At 36.3% G+C, this 16,601-nt stretch overlaps 1 protein-coding gene across 1 annotated transcript; it reads left to right on the plus strand.

The window, feature by feature from the left end:
* The first annotated feature begins 5,056 nt into the window (after positions 1 to 5,056).
* On the plus strand, positions 5,057 to 12,113 carry LOC104895015 (succinate dehydrogenase [ubiquinone] flavoprotein subunit, mitochondrial). Its single transcript, XM_010681411.4, has 16 exons — positions 5,057 to 5,337; positions 5,499 to 5,669; positions 6,718 to 6,805; positions 7,342 to 7,488; positions 7,582 to 7,722; positions 8,095 to 8,180; positions 8,273 to 8,365; positions 8,501 to 8,564; positions 8,844 to 8,987; positions 9,384 to 9,571; positions 9,649 to 9,823; positions 9,967 to 10,137; positions 11,068 to 11,137; positions 11,239 to 11,359; positions 11,453 to 11,490; positions 11,694 to 12,113. Exons 1-16 carry the CDS (start codon positions 5,230 to 5,232, stop codon positions 11,794 to 11,796), a joined length of 1,908 nt encoding a protein of 635 aa, XP_010679713.1. The 5' UTR covers positions 5,057 to 5,229; the 3' UTR covers positions 11,797 to 12,113.
* The last annotated feature ends 4,488 nt before the right edge of the window (positions 12,114 to 16,601 follow it).

A 16,601-nucleotide genomic window follows, 5' to 3' on the forward strand; every position in this document is an offset into this window, starting at 1 on the left:
AGTGAAATACCACGGAGTTGCACCATTACGAGAGATATGCATGGTAATAAATTGATCCTCCTTAATGATAGGGTCCACAGTAACTTCCTCTTGTCTCCAATACACCCAAATTCCTCCAGAGAAACCCATAGCATCCACACGAGTATGACCATTAAAACCTAGAGCAAGCGCTATTTTCTCTGCATGGTCACCTCTCATGTGTGTTTCAATTAACACAATGATATTAGGTTTATTTCGCTTCACAATTTCTTTAAGCGCCGCTAAAAACGCCCTACTGCCCGCCCCTTGAACATTCCATACTAGGCATGAAATTGGCAGGGTATTATGAATATTATTTGGTAATCTATCAACCATATCAACAGGTGTGTGGTTTAGAGAACTTACATAAGCTTGACTGAGCATATTTAGCAGACGATTGATTTCATTGGGCACTGATATCATCATCACTAACTCTGGCGGCGCCGGAGGAGGATCCTCCCAAGTCTGTAATACTATCTCCACCTTGTGGATCAGGTGGTTCACCTGCACAAAATAGGGATTGGCCATCTCTGACCCTACAAATAAGGTCTTCTCGGGTGGGAGATGAAGCGAGATCACATGCGGGGGATGAAGTGAGAATGGGAAGGTGGATTGATTGAGGAGGCATGAGGGGAGTGACGACATGAGCGCAGGAATCAGAGGGGTCTGGGAGGGTTCCTTGTGGTTGGCTTGAATTATTTTCCTTGCCAGTCAATGGTTTGTTGGCTTTTCTGGTAGGCCTGGGGGAGAGCACATTCAAATCCTTCTTTTTTAAAATTTGTTTCCTTAAAGGGTTAGGATTGAGCGTCTGTTTAGGAAGCTGGATATTAGGGTTGGATTCTAAAGATATCTTTTTTTTCCTTGGAATTTTATCCTTTCCCACATTAAAAGATAACGCTAAGGATTCCGTAATGGGTTGCATGGGCTGTGACTTTGCTGCGAGGTCAACTGTAGGATGCGCTGGCGTTTCCGATAAATCCACAACCTCCTCCTCTGAAATAGGAAGGGCATGATTTTCGGCTTCTAAAACAGAAAAGCGAGAGCCTTCTCCTAAAATTTCGCCACCAACACCAAACTCCGTGTTACCCTGCTTAGGATTTGAATTTTGAATTTCCCTCCCAACAGTCACCACCGGAATCGGGTTTGGAGGAGGTTCCACCAACGGAGCCCTGCCTCCAACAACATCCATGTTTTCCACACGTGGTGGTCTTTTCCGGGTTGGCTTTTTCACCAACATCCACTCACCAAATGGTTCCACCAATTCCGGTGGCTCCGTCACTTTTGGGCTCTTCTCAGTTGAAGGAGGCAGTTGGACGTCTTGGTTCATGTCCACATCGTCACTGTTGGGTGGGTTCTGACACTCTTGTGCATTGTGCCCCCAGCAGCCACAATGGAAGCATATGAGATGCAACCCCTCATATTGAACCCTCCAAATGCGACCCTTGAGCCAAAATTTTGAAAGTAATGGCTTCGACAGATCAAGCTCAATACTTAAGCGAGTAAATTGACCTCGTTCAGCATTCGAGGTGGTCTTATCTATCCGTAAAACTTTTCCAATTTTTGAACCAATCTTGTGAAGAAAATTACTGTCAAAGTATTCGACAGAAAGATTAGGAATACGAACCCACGCAGTCAATACCTTTATTGGAGCCTCATCAGGAATGAAGTTTGGCACCCACTTTCGGATGGTCAGGTAGTTGTCCTCAATCATCCACGGTCCCTGAGTGAGTACATGATGGTAATCTTCCTGATTTGTAAAGCGAGCGATGTAAAACTTACATCCAATATCAGTCAAGGTCATATCCCCTTTGAGACTCCATTTCTTCTTCAATCTACGCATCAGAGCCATGTAACCCAATTTGCCATTGAACATTTTGAGGATCAAGGCAGAACGCCATGGTTTGCGCATTTGAATTTTCTCTTCCCTTGACAACAGAATAGCAGGGCATTTAGGATTGTTCAGGAACTCCTCCGGTGCACTATCATCATCAGAGACATCCTCCTCATCCCCGAGATGTGGAGGGTCTAATGTAGCCTGCACCGAGAAATTCCGATGGTTGAGCATGTCTTTAAAGGTGGGTGGTGCATTGGAGTGATTATGAATTGCAGTAGTTGTATGAGAAGCATGAGGGGAAGCCTCCACCATGTTCTCATCCACACCATGATTAGAATCAAAGATCCAGTTTGTAATCTTCCGCTTAAATTTTTTGTTAGCTCGAACAATTGAATCACTCTCATCTTTGGACTTTAGGTTTTCGCCTTGATCTCCTTTTTCGCTCTCGTTTCCCATCTTTTTCACCGTGCCAAAATATTAATTGGTAATATACTAATATGTGTGGCCTCTGCCAATTATTGATGAAACCAAAGACCAAGCATAAATTAATTAAGTAATTAGGAAGGTTAATTGCTTCTTTTCCTTTTTTTTATTTTGCAATTGTTGATAAGGTATTATGTTATTTGATAACAATAACTAGTTGTTGGATCGTACGATGTTTTATATACTTTTTCAATGTGCATTTGAGTCTGAGATCAAAGAGAGAATTGGGAAAAAAGAGTTGCAGGTATTTGATTGTATTCCAGAAATAATCTTCTTGTTCGTTTTAAATTCTACATATTAGATTATAATATTAATTATTAATTATTTCAACCCTCGGTTTCCAAAGAAAGTGTGTGGGCGCATATATAACACATAATGAGCATACTGAGCATTAGACAAGGTTACATTAGCAATTTGCTTAGTAGGTAGTACTCATAAAGAGCACTGAAAGCTCTTACCGTTCATGAGAACAATTGGACCAAACCCACCACCTTACTTTTTAAAAATTGATATATTATCGTTTTTCCTATTCTTAGTAACAGGTTTCATCTTTTTCTACCTACGTCATTTACTTTTTAATATTTTTACCCAGTCTTTAATTTTTCTTACATATTATTGTACTTCATCATGAACCCCCCCCAAAACAAGTGAGTAAACTAAAAAGGAGCAGAGGAAGTATAAAGTAAATACTACCAAGAGTTTACATGTATTGTGTATGTGAGGATTCTCCATTTCCTCCTTTTATTAACGGGGATAAGAGAAAGAATAATAAACATTTTATATCCATAATCGACTATTTGTATTTTAAAAATATTTAAATATGGATACATTATGGATCATTAATTTGGATATATATTTGATGTCGTTGTTCATGTCGTTTGTGTATAAAAGATATTCAAATTTCTATCTTAAGTATATTTTTTTTTAAAGTTAGTAAGATGAAGGATACTACTGAATCGACACCTCACACGGGTTTAACCAGACAGGTTTGTAGGTCAAACTCTTTGGAGAGAGGGGGTGGTAAGGAAAACCTCACCCCAAAAAACCCGTAATAAGATTTGATCCCATGACTTTTAAGTCATGTGCCAAATCTTTACCACTAGGGCGTCTTGTTTGGTTATCTTAGGTATACTTATGTCTTGATATTCTTTAGTATATCACGCTTGCTTGTAGTCAATACATGCAAGACAAGATATATTAGATATATATAGATAGATTGATATAATATTAATGGGAATTCATCATCTTTTTTAGGGTGCAAGATATTAGGTTTTCATCTTCAATACTACTACATCAAAATATGAATTCTGAAGTATTAGAAAATAGAAAATCATTATTGCGTCAAAAAAGAAAAAATTGTTGCTATGTTTGGTTATTCCTCCTCTTTTGGTTTGCTATGTTTGGTTATTCCTTCTCTTTTGGTTTGCTATTGGTTATGACAACAGACACGTAAACTTTGACATTTGCTTCGACTTCGTCGTGGCCACAATTTGGACACAAGTCCTCCTTTGATCTGGTTACTTACCTGGGAACTTCCTCTAATTCATAACCACCCATTAGTGATTTATTCCCCAAGTATCAAAGGCAGGGCAAGATTAAATCAAATCCATTACAACTACTACTTTGTATGTGATCATTAATGAAGATGGCATTGTTCACAAGAAAACTTAACATTCAACCTTTCCCCTTCGACTTTTTTAAATATTTTTTAGGTGATGTCACTTTTGAATAATGAAAAACCTAGTTAACAGAATATTGTAACAAAATCAAAGGGTAACATATACTTAATCTTGTAATCACGAACAGCATAACTCTATGATTGTAATAAATATACTAACGATTACATTAAATAAGTAAATTAAATTAATAGCCTATTTGACAATTAGCGGACAACTATTAGCTGATTGTATTAGCTGATAGTTGATTGTATTATCTAATTTGAATAGCTGTTTGTATAAAGGTATTTGGTAAATAACTAATAGTTGATTGCTACATGATTGTGTAAAATGACAAATAAAGATATGTGCATAATATGTTGTTGTACCCTTTATTATTTAATGATGTATGTAATTGATCTACTCATTCTCAAACCTCTGATGTCAAAAAGCTCATCACCCAACTTTTTCCAAAAAAGATATTTGGGCATAACAAAAAAAAAGGAAGATTAATCTTAGACATATCATACACATAGTACACTCAAGTGTATGATGTACTTCTCACTTCTAAATAAATGTGTAAGTCCAAAATATCGAACACATGACCTTTGAAATGAAAAGTAAAAGCTTAACCATCAATACATTATGACTTTGTTGTTAAGGTTTCAAATAAGATATGATGAAGTCTTGTAATAATTATAATTAACTAAAAGACTTAACTTACAAGAGAATATTGATGTCATATTCTTTTACCACAATTTCTTTTAAGATATCGTTTTCAAATTCACGTCTTTTTTTTTACTTGAATACGAAAGTAGCAAAATAAATTATGAAATTTGAAAATAATAACATATTTATTATAACTGACCTGAGGTATCGTTCGGAAAAAAAAAAAAAAAAAAGCTAGTTTGTCATGAAATGGTGTAAAATTAGACAAATCAGATGGATGGCGACTTGGTAGATAGAATTAGCCCGAAACGGCCTTGGATGTACCTCCCAATAAAAACACTTACATAGTTACATCATCCCAATTTCAAACATTCATCAAACTCGAATATTTTATATTTATATTTACCATTAAACCTTGGAACTAATTTCGCAAATTCGCCTCGCCTCCTTCATTTCTCCTACTACTTAGAGAGGAGAGAGAAAGTAAAAATAAAAACTCCACAAAAAGCAACTTCATCCTCCATAACCAAAAACACTGATTGAGCAACAACAACAACAAGAAGATAAAAGATGTGGCGTTGCGTCACTCGTGGTTTTCGCTCTCATTCATGGAAAACCTCAAACAATCCTTCGATCTCTTCTCAATCTCCTTTTTCCAGATTATTTTCCTCCGAATCTGTAAGATCCTCTTTTCTATTTCATTCTTGAGATTATCGATTTCAATATTTTGCGATCTTTTAAAAAACTCAATCGATCAAACAATTAATTGATGAAAATGATATGATTAAGTTTTGTGAATGTGTGTAATGGTAATTTTTTAATGGTGTTTTATGTGGTAGAGTGCGGTAGGTGGCGCCAGCTACACGGTAGTAGACCATACCTACGATGCGGTTGTGGTAGGTGCAGGTGGTGCAGGTTTACGAGCCGCTATCGGATTATCGGAACACGGATTTAACACAGCTTGCATTACTAAGCTTTTCCCTACTCGTTCTCACACCGTTGCTGCTCAGGTATTCTATATGTAAATTTGCAATTCATTTGTCACGGAAACGATTTTTGTATGACGATTCATGTTAGTCGACTCCGATGTGAAATTTGGGACTAAGGCTTTCTTCTTGTTGTTGTTGGTGTTGTTGTTGTATGATAAGGTTTTGATTATGTTTTGTTACCTAAATTTTGCAATTCATTTTGTTTCACTAGCTTATAGTAGGTTTATATGTATGTTACTCGGACTTGGGTACACATGTTGGAGTTGGGCCGGTACGTGTACAAGTGTCTGACTCTGTTGATTTTATGAAAATAATTCATGATTTTGGCCTAAATTGAAGTGTAGAGTGTTGAGAATTTGTCATTGGTAGCTATATAAATTGTTCAAGTAAGTTAGGTTTACATAGGAGGAACAATTCATCAAGGAATGCTTTGCAGATTTCTGTTGCATATGCTGGAAGCAGATGTTACTGCTAGGTGTATCTAATGAATTTTGATGTACTCCACTTGCAATTTTTAGTGTTGGATTCTCATTGGAGATGATTGAATTAGACAAAGTTGTAGGATAGTTCTTTTGTTTTTAATTTGCTGTGAAGTAATCGGAAAGGTTATACTACCTTATGCAAGGTTTGCAATTGCTAGATAGATTGCGAGGTCGGAATTTAAGATATAAACGCCAATAGCTGCAGGATTACAAACCACTAGCGTATCTCCTTCCATTTCATTTTGTTATTGGAAACAGGTTTAGATGGAAACAGCTTTAAATGGACAAATTTGGAATTAGTTTTAAGTTGACAATACCCATCCATTAATTTACAGCTCAGGCCAAGGCCTCCCGTCTATCAATGGCATTTCTTATATATTCTTGTCTAAGGCTTCTTTTTTAACAGGTTGAACGGTTTGTGCTTTTTGGTTCATCATGTATAGATCAACCCTAGTTCAGTTCAGTGCCAGTAGTTATATATGAGTAACATTATAACCTTATTTTATTCTGTCTTTTGTTTGTCTATGCGTAAGTTGATATACTGCTTGTTGAATGTCTATGTAAGTTGAAGTGGGGATTTGGTGCAGGGTGGAATCAATGCTGCCTTGGGTAATATGACTGAAGATGACTGGAGATGGCACATGTATGACACAGTGAAAGGAAGTGACTGGCTAGGTGTGTGAACTTAACATTCTATTGCTACCTAATGATGAAAATACAGGATAAATGAGTATTCTATATGTATATTGTGTGGTTGTAATGAGTTGGAAGTTGTTCCTTCTGAGTTTCTGAGATTGGTAATTAAGCTCTGGCGTTAATAATTGTAAGGTTTTCTAACTTGTCTTACCTCGTGTTAGGAAATAGAGACACCCCAAACTTTAGTAGTGGCAATTTAGGTATTATTAATGTTAGTGTCATATGTAGACCTTATTAAGCAACATTGAAATGAATATCTTCTCTTTTCCAGTTTTCCGTAATATGTTGTCGAATTTAGGTCAAGGTTTTTTCCTCTACCCTATATTCCCCCCACCACCAAAAAAAAATCTTCCTAGATTATGAAACAGAGTGGAAGTTGGATCTATGCGACTTAGATTTAAGTATGTTTCTGAAAGTCATCTTCATTTTCTACGAGAATGGGTAATTTTTGGATTTCCTGGTAGATAGTTGTGATTGTTGCATTACATGATGTATCTGAGAATGTATGATTGCAGGTGACCAGGATGCCATACAGTATATGTGCAGAGAGGCACCAAAAGCTGTAATTGAGCTTGAAAACTATGGCTTACCATTCTCTCGTACAGAAGATGGGAAGATATATCAACGTGCATTTGGTGGTCAAAGTTTGAACTTCGGGAAAGGTGTGTGGATAGAAGTTTTTACTACGAATTGGTGAATTTTGATAGTGCAGTGATTGTCTAATACTCTTTTCATTGTCTATCATCTTACTACAGGGGGGCAAGCATATCGCTGCGCTTGTGCCGCTGATCGAACAGGCCATGCTTTATTGCACACTTTGTATGGGCAAGCTATGAGGCATAATACACAATTTTTTGTAGAATATTTTGCATTGGACCTTCTTATGGATGACGAAGGCAAGCTAATTCTAGTTGAAATCATAATATTTTTTATCAACTTTTTCGTCAGTATCTATGTAGTATGATACCTGAACTTGCTACCTATGAAAACACCACCTGATTCCAAGCTAGTGTGTATTTTCTTTTGGAAGGAAAGTTGTAAAATAAAAGAGAGCGCTCTTGCTCCTATTATTGCGTCTAAGTGAACAATAGCAAGTAACCTTTTTACACACCCTTATTGCTTGTAGTTCAGTTTGATATGTGCAGTCAAGTTGCCTTCCTGTAACTGAACAATTTCAGAGATTGTCATCCTATATTTTTGTGTACCTGATATGTAGCAGGTATCTCTTGTTTGTGTTAACTCTTCCTGATTATTTATGTGATGCCCAGGTTCTTGCCAAGGTGTAATTGCTTTAAATATGGAAGATGGGACATTGCACAGATTCCGCTCTAAGTCAACAATTCTGGCTACTGGGGTATATTCTGCTTATTAGCTAAATGTTAAAAATCTTTTCACTTCTTGTATGGCACCATGATCATACTTTTTTTTCTTTTTCTCACTTTTTAGGGTTATGGTCGAACATATTTTTCTGCAACTTCTGCACATACATGTACCGGAGATGGCAATGCAATGGTTGCACGTGCTGGCCTTCCATTGGAGGTTCATTCCTTGCCAGTGTCTTATTCTTGTGTCTTGTTGCTTACTAGAAGGCACCAATTTGACTATTTGAGGCAACCCTAACAATGATTGGTGTACCGTTTTTTGTTCTGATATTCCAACATTCTTCTTTTGCAGGATCTTGAATTTGTGCAGTTCCACCCAACTGGTATCTACGGTGCTGGATGCCTAATCACTGAAGGTTGGTTCTTCATATATTGATTGTTCGTTGTTTTTGTATTGGTCTATTGTCTTTTCATTCTACAAATATCCTCTTAATTAGTTTGCTGGAGAGAAGCACATTCTACCAAAATTGACCCATAATATTTGGCATCTGCTAAAAATGTCCTCTATGGCAGTTTTTTGTTTGTGTGGGTGTGTGCATTGAGTTATGAGCTTACTTTCTCATCTAGCATCAAGACAAAGAAAGTGTGTAGATGACTGTGTTTCTATGATTTAACGACTTCTTCCCTGCAACCAGGATCCCGTGGTGAAGGTGGCATTCTGAGAAATAGCGAGGGTGAGCGTTTTATGGAAAGATATGCTCCAACAGCCAAAGATCTTGCATCCAGGGATGTTGTTTCTAGATCTATGACGATGGAAATTCGAGAAGGCCGTGGTGTAGGTGAGATTTATCTGGAATCTTCAATACTTTTACACGTGTGATGTAATTACTCTTGCCTCTAGAATTAAATATGAAATTTGTGGCTGTTGATTAGTATTATGCAGAATATCCCCTAACCATATTGCTTTCCACAAACTTCAAGCCGGAATACAGGCTTAGCTTTTTCCCAGATTATCTTAGCAAAGTCCATGCTCATATGCATAGTCTTTGTCAATCTGCTATCAGATGAACAGCGGCGTACATGTTTGGCTTCTCTTAAAGCCGTCATAACCTAGAATTGACTGTGAATCCCCCCCCCCCTCTTGTTTTTTTAATCAGATGAGTGTTTTTAGTCTATGTTATTTGTCACGCTTTTTATAATCTGAATTGTGAATCATATAAACATGGCATCCACAGGACCATTGAAGGATCATATTTACCTCCACCTGAATCACTTGCCTCCAGAAGTACTTAAGGAAAGACTTCCTGGTATCTCTGAGACAGCTGCTATCTTTGCTGGGGTTGATGTTACAAAGGAACCCATCCCTGTCTTGCCAACTGTTCATTATAATATGGGTGGGATTCCTACAAACCACCATGGAGAGGTAACAGAATTAAGAATTGGTGTTTACGGAGTTGTGTTTTCAAACCTGTTAGAGTCTTATAACTGTTCTTTGCACAGGTTGTCACCATAAAAGGTAATGACCCAGATGCACTGGTTCCTGGATTATTGGCTGCTGGAGAGGCTGCTTGTGCGTCAGTTCATGGTGCTAACAGGCTTGGTGCAAATTCTCTTCTTGACATTGTTGTTTTTGGTCGAGCTTGTGCCAACCGAGTTGCGGAGATCAGTAAACCAGGTAAGTAGGGTCATGGAGAAACTGCTGTTTCTCGCTGCTTGTATCCTCGTGGTGTAAAGGCTTCTTGTACAGGATCCAAGTATACTGTCGAATAAAACATTATAGTATATTGGCATCATCACTTATAATTTGACATCTTGCAGGGGACAAGCAAAAACCTTTGGCGAAAGATGCTGGGGAGAAGACTATCCAGTGGTTGGACAAATTAAGAAATTCAAATGGTTCTCTTCCAACTTCCCAAATCCGCCTAAACATGCAACGAGTAATGCAGAATAATGCTGCTGTCTTCCGCACACAGAGTACATTGGAAGAAGGTATGATATGATTATGCTTCATGCATTAGCTGTTTCTCGTTTTGTCTACTTAAGTGATAATTGGATGATTTGGCATCAACGTTGACGCATTGCTGTGGTTTATCCCCAATTTCGCCAAATCTTTACTTATCTAAAAGTTACATAGCCTGAGATGTCTGAACTACAGAATACTGTAAGGTCTTGATAACTAAAGCTGGAATGAACTTATCTGTAATCTTCTGGCATACAGGATTTATCCTCCAGAGATCTTAATAGAATTTGTGTGGCGAATGACTATGCTATGTGGTGCACTCTTTCATCTTTAAAGGGTTTTTTTGGAAGTTTTTGGTCTTCAGAGAAACCAGACAAATTATGGGAAGCATGTGATTTAGTTACAACACAGAAAGGAGCTCGGTTTAGAAGATTAAGATTTATATAGTGTGTAAGCATGAGATTTAATTTCAAGACAGAAAGGACAAGGGTTGCGTGCTCCTTAAAGAGAGCATTTATTCGTTGTCTTTTATTTCTTCTCTTGATAACCAAATCAAACCGATTTTTTTCCTCCTAAATTTGGGCTCGGCTTCAAAGATCCTACTCTCCATTTATGCTTCAAAAGACCAGATGATGCCCCTTTGATCGCTCACATGTCTAGTACAGTTTTGATAGACGCTCTTGGCTATCTAATAATCCCTAGTGATATGTCATAAAAGTGGGTAGGAAAGAGGGTGACATTTTCTTTTGAACCAAGCAATGTCTGGTAAGAAATGTAGCAAAGCTTCTTTATGCTGGCAAGAGCCAGTGAAGCAAGTCATAGGAGTTCAGTTCAATACTTGGAGCAAGGTTGATGGACTTGCGTTCTTATATCTGAGTCCCAACTGAAACACTCCCCATGTTATTGCAAGATTTCGTAATCCATTTTTGACAATATGTTTCCATATGTATCATCTGCAGGTTGTCAATTAATTGATAAAACATGGGAGAGTTTTCATGATGTCAAGGTCCAAGACCGCAGCTTAATTTGGTATGCTTGATATCAATGTTAGGTTGTTGATATGCTATTCTCTTATATTTATCATTATGCATATTTTCATTTCTCTGCGACTCTATTTTGTTGCTTCTCAGGAATTCTGACTTGATGGAAACCATTGAGTTGGAAAATTTGTTGATTAATGCATGCATCACTATGCACTCTGCTGAGGCAAGGAAAGAGAGCAGAGGAGCTCATGCTCGTGAAGATTTCACTGTTTGTTCCGCTGCACTACTTCATTCATTTTGTTTAATATTTTGGATATATATTTGTTGTTTGACCACATGGTTTGCTTGCTTGATTTTGCAGACAAGAGATGATGAGAACTGGATGAAACACACTCTAGGGTATGTAAATTAAATTCTATGCAAGAGTGCTAATGATTATAGCAGGCATTGATTACAATTGTTTGGTCGGGATATATTGTATCTACCCACCTTCATTTAGTACATTCATTCCTAGATGCAATTAGTAAGCTTATCAGTAGCTCTGTTATAAAATAAAAATCTCCCTAAACAATACCTCTCATACATTTCATTTGATGATGCAGATATTGGGAGAACGAGAAGGTTAGACTAGATTATCGGCCAGTGCATATGAACACATTGGATGATGAAATTGAGACTTTCCCACCTAAAGCTCGTGTATATTGATGTTCTCCAGCCTAAAGACTGCTTCCCGCATCAAGTAGGGTAAAGAAATTAACAACAGAAATAATATATTATGATAGACGAACAGGGGGGGGGGGGTGCTTGGGTGAATTTCATTCTTCAATTGCAGTTAAAGGGGTGTTGCCCTTGATGAATTGAATTTCTAGACGTTTCCTGCAATAATGATTTTGACAGATTTTGTTCGTTCAATGTTTTGATGAAAGAAGTGGAACAGTGACTTTGTATCAACAATTGTGAAGCATAATGTCTACCCTTTTGTAATCCGCATAAAGGTAATAAGAAGCTAAATTTGTTCTGAAGTTGTAGTTTTATATGGTTGCAACTCTCTACAGGATGATTTGTTTTTTCCAATACATGCGTTTATACCTAATTATGACAGAAAAGTTAGCGAAATGTTTTGGTGTATCCTTGTAGGTTAGTGTATCACTTACTGTATTGAGTTGTTCAAATTTCTAAATAAAGGATTCTAAATACAAAAAGCTGAACATATAACCATGGAAAAAAAAGCAATGACGTCCGTTGGAACAGTCTCGTTGTAGAAATGAATATAGGAAACTTCAACATTTTTGTGGCTGCCATAGTGTAAATTAAAAAAAAAATTCACACAAGTGGCTTTTAGACCTGGTTATTCCTTTGTTTTACTCTATATAAAACATTATGTCCAATAGGATCGGATTGTAGAAATTACTTATGGTTATTTTACAATAGGATCGGATTGTAGAGTCGTAGGTTCATAAAATCGTATTAAGATTCTACTATGTGATATTTTGTGGTTGGGTATGATCGGGAGGTCCTACAAAATTAAGATCCTATGTAGGATCGGGATTGGTGATGTTCTTTCGGATCATAGGATCGTAAGATCGGGATTCAGTTTTGAACAACAATGGTGAAATGGGTAAGACTTAATTCGAGAAAATTAGGTCAAATCTATACATTTTTTATTTTTCTCAGAATTTTCTCTCCCCCTTGCGTTTTTAAGAAAGCGGGAATAAACACTCTAGAATGTCGTGAATCTATTATAATCGGCAAAACAACCGAGTTGGTGCGGATTTTAATTCACTGTTTTATAATGGATTTTCTCGGAATGACCACTCTCAAACCCGTTACAACACGCCCATTTAAAACGAAACGATTGCATCTTTTTTCTTGCATACAACTCATCAGGATACAACTAGCATAGTTCTTAGTTACTTATTAGGGGGCATTTGGCATCAATGGGGGTAAAGAGGAAAAGGATACTATAACCCTCTGATAGAAAAGGTTGTTTGGTTGCATATAGCCCATTCCACCTCACTTACTATTCTCAACATTGCTCCACCATTGCTCCCTCTCTCTTGATGTGTAACGGTTGGCCCCTCCTCTCTCGGGTACCATTGCCGACTCTTTCTTTTCCATTGCCTCTGTCGTCGTGTATCTCTTGCTCCAATTCGAGATTTCGAAGGTTGAATTTGATTGTAAAAACTTCAAATCAGACGTTTTCTTAGTCGAATTTGACCATCTAAAATCATGATTCATGATAAGAAGAAGTATCCACTCTCCTTTTTCCTATTCATGAATTTTTAGGATTTTATGGGTGTTGGGTTGTTTTTTGTTGGTGGTGGGTGGCTTACTAGGGGTGATGAGTAAGTTTTGTGGGTGGTGTATGGGTTTCTGGGGGTGGTGGCTAGTTTTTCGTAGGTTGTGTATAGGTTTTCGAGGATGGTGGCTAGTTTACGTGTGGAGGATATATTTTCAGGGGTGGTGGTCGGTTTTTCGTGAGTGGTCATTGGGTTTTGGGGTTGGTGGTGGGTGGCTTTCGTGGTTCCTTATTTTACAAGATGGTTGGTGGTGGTTTCCGAATGGTTAGTGGGCTATGAGGTGGTTTTGGTGGTTAGGAAGGTAAGGTCATGCAGTGGTTAACGTGGTGGTCAATGAAAGGTCCAAGTGACCATATAGTAGAGGAGTGAAAAGGTAAATGAAACCTTGAGAGAACAAATGTGAAGACTATGGAGGAAAGGAAGGGGTAAAGGGATGATCAATGTGATTAAACAAACACCAAGAATGAAAATCAAGGCCTTTCTTTCCCTTACCAAGGATATTGGTACACATCATATTATTGGTACACATCATAAGAGAAAGTTGTGGCCACATGGTTAAAAACAAGTTCAAATCTTTCGTCCTACTTTTTGTAACATTACATGTGTCACTAAATATTATTGGTACACATCATAAGATTTAAACGAACTTTATCGTATAAAAAGCAAATAAGGCAAAGAACAATTGACATAAGATTGAGTGGCACGGGTAAAGGTATAAATAAGTGAAATAAATGATTTTTTGCCATTAAATGGGATATTAGGTGAGTAAAGTCAACGTAGATGGCAATTTTGTAATTAAGTGGTGGAATTTATGTAAATACGGGAAATATTTTTTTGCCATTTTGAGCTATAGGTAATTAATTGCGATTTGCGACATTGTGATATAGCTTAAAAGAAAACAGAGGTATCTAGCAGTGGTTCAAATTATTGTTTCAAGAATCAAGCAATACTTTTCCTCAAAAAACAGTCAAGCAATAGTTAAATGTATATTAGCTCGGATTAAGGGAGGGTGTGTGTTTAAAACTACAATGATCATACTATATAGAAGTAAAATCTTGCTGAAGTCCTAACATATAGTCGTGAGAGTTCAAAATGGAGACTAGTAAGGATTTTTTAGTTATTTTGATAAATTTGATACTAAAAGTGGTTACATTGGAGAAAAAAACCTAATCTACCCAATGAGTTGATGTACTCATTGCTCTTAATTTAGTACTATTTTCATTGTCATTTAAACCAATATTAGTACCATATTTATAGTAAAATGACAAAAATGCCCTATAAAATTATAATTAACTATTAGCATCCATCTTAAATCACTATAATTAACTAATGTCTGGGCCCATCTTCCAAAAAAATCCTAATGTCTTGAGCTTTAATTATTATTTTGCTGACAAACGACTATTTTTTCTATAAAATAAAAGATATCATCACCTTCTTCATCATCATAATATAAAATGAACAGCAATCATATGCTAATATGATATAGTCAAAGGCACAGTATCACCCACTACCAATTGGCAGTGCTTACGTCCTTCTCTAGTAGTCAATAGTAATACACTAACACTAAAACTGCAATTAATCTTGTTTTGGTCTTCGTTTTTTTTTACTTTTTCAAGTTTTAAACTGCAATTTAGAAAGGAGAAATGGAAAACAAAAACAAACAAACAGAACCCTAGTGCTCCAAGCCTACAAGTGAGTGAACTGCGTTTGACTATTATGGAATAGTATAGGAGCCCAAATCCAAAGTAACCGCAAATATAATCCTATGAAAACTTGAAAGCATCAATTATATTTGACTAACACCAACCATTAACCATTAACCAGGCCTAAACTTCCCATCATAGAGAAGACATTGGTTGCAAGTTGCACCTATAATTTTATATTTTTTCTCCCATCCTCTCTCGAATTATTATGTCTCCTAGTAAAAAATTTTAATACTTCTTCCGTTTTTTAGATGATCTGTTTTGACCTTTAGCACTACTAACATGTGTAATTTTAACTATCTTTTCTGATTTATTAAAAAAAATTAGTGATATATGATCTTATTATATTCGTTTTCAATGTATATTTTCATAATATTAACTTTTTATAACTTTTGTTTATTAATAAATTAAATATATAAGGATTTAAAATAGTACATTAACATGTATGTTTAAGAAAGACGGATCAATTAAAAAACAAGAGGTGGTAGGAAATTAACTATTTAGCCCTCCCCCCAAACTTTTATTTTTTGTGTATGAAAGATGTTAAAGTATCTAAAAGTTTCAACCGCCAAAACAAAACAACTAAAATCAATTTATAGAGTACTTTCATGTTTAATTAAACTACCACTAATATTTTGTTTACCTAAATTTTTCAAATGTGAGATGAAAATTGAAGAACTCCAATAATAATAACCCCCTTTCGAACGTAAAATATGTACAAGATCACATTAGAATGCTCCTTACATGAGAAATAAGAATGAATCTCAACTACATGATTGAATTAGAGTTACAACTCTTGTTCATTAAAGTTATACCCCCCAAAAAAAAATTGAGCCCAAAAAACAATTTTTTTTCTTTTTGATTTTTTTTTTCTAAAATTCTTTTTTTTTTGAGTTACATCACTTATTAGTAGAGATGGCAGTGGGTAATGGACCCTACCCGGATCCGTGGATCCAGATCCATTTTTGGATCCGTGTAGGATCTGGATCCTCCTTGAAAAATATGGATTTGGACCGGGTCCTAAATAATTACCCAGATCCAGATCCGTTTACCCGTTTTTATAATATTATTATAATTTAATATTATATTTTGATAAAATTAGTTATTACATGTAAAACGGATTTTCGCTTGAATTTTGGATTTGTTCCAATTAATGTGAGATTTTTGTGCGAATTTCATTGGATAGTTAAGTTCGAAAATTGGGTTGATAACTAATCTACATTTTGATAATTGAATAGTTGTAAGTAGTTACAATGGTTATTTTTCAAAAATAAAATGTATTTTTTGGTTTATATTAGATGACTTTATTGTTTAAAATCTTTAATTATTGTGAAAATTAGGATAGTTTGAAGACAATAAGCAAGGATCCGTTTTGGACCCATTTAGGACCCGGATCCATAGGATCCATACGGATCTGGATCTGGATCCTCATTCTTATTACCCAGCGGATCCGGGTAGGATATGGATCTTTGCCTAAAAAACGGATCTGGATCTGGATCCTAGAGGA

Source organism: Beta vulgaris, chromosome 6, assembly GCF_026745355.1.
Source record: "Beta vulgaris subsp. vulgaris cultivar EL10 chromosome 6, EL10.2, whole genome shotgun sequence".
In the NCBI taxonomy this organism is placed as follows: Eukaryota; Viridiplantae; Streptophyta; class Magnoliopsida; order Caryophyllales; family Amaranthaceae; genus Beta; species Beta vulgaris.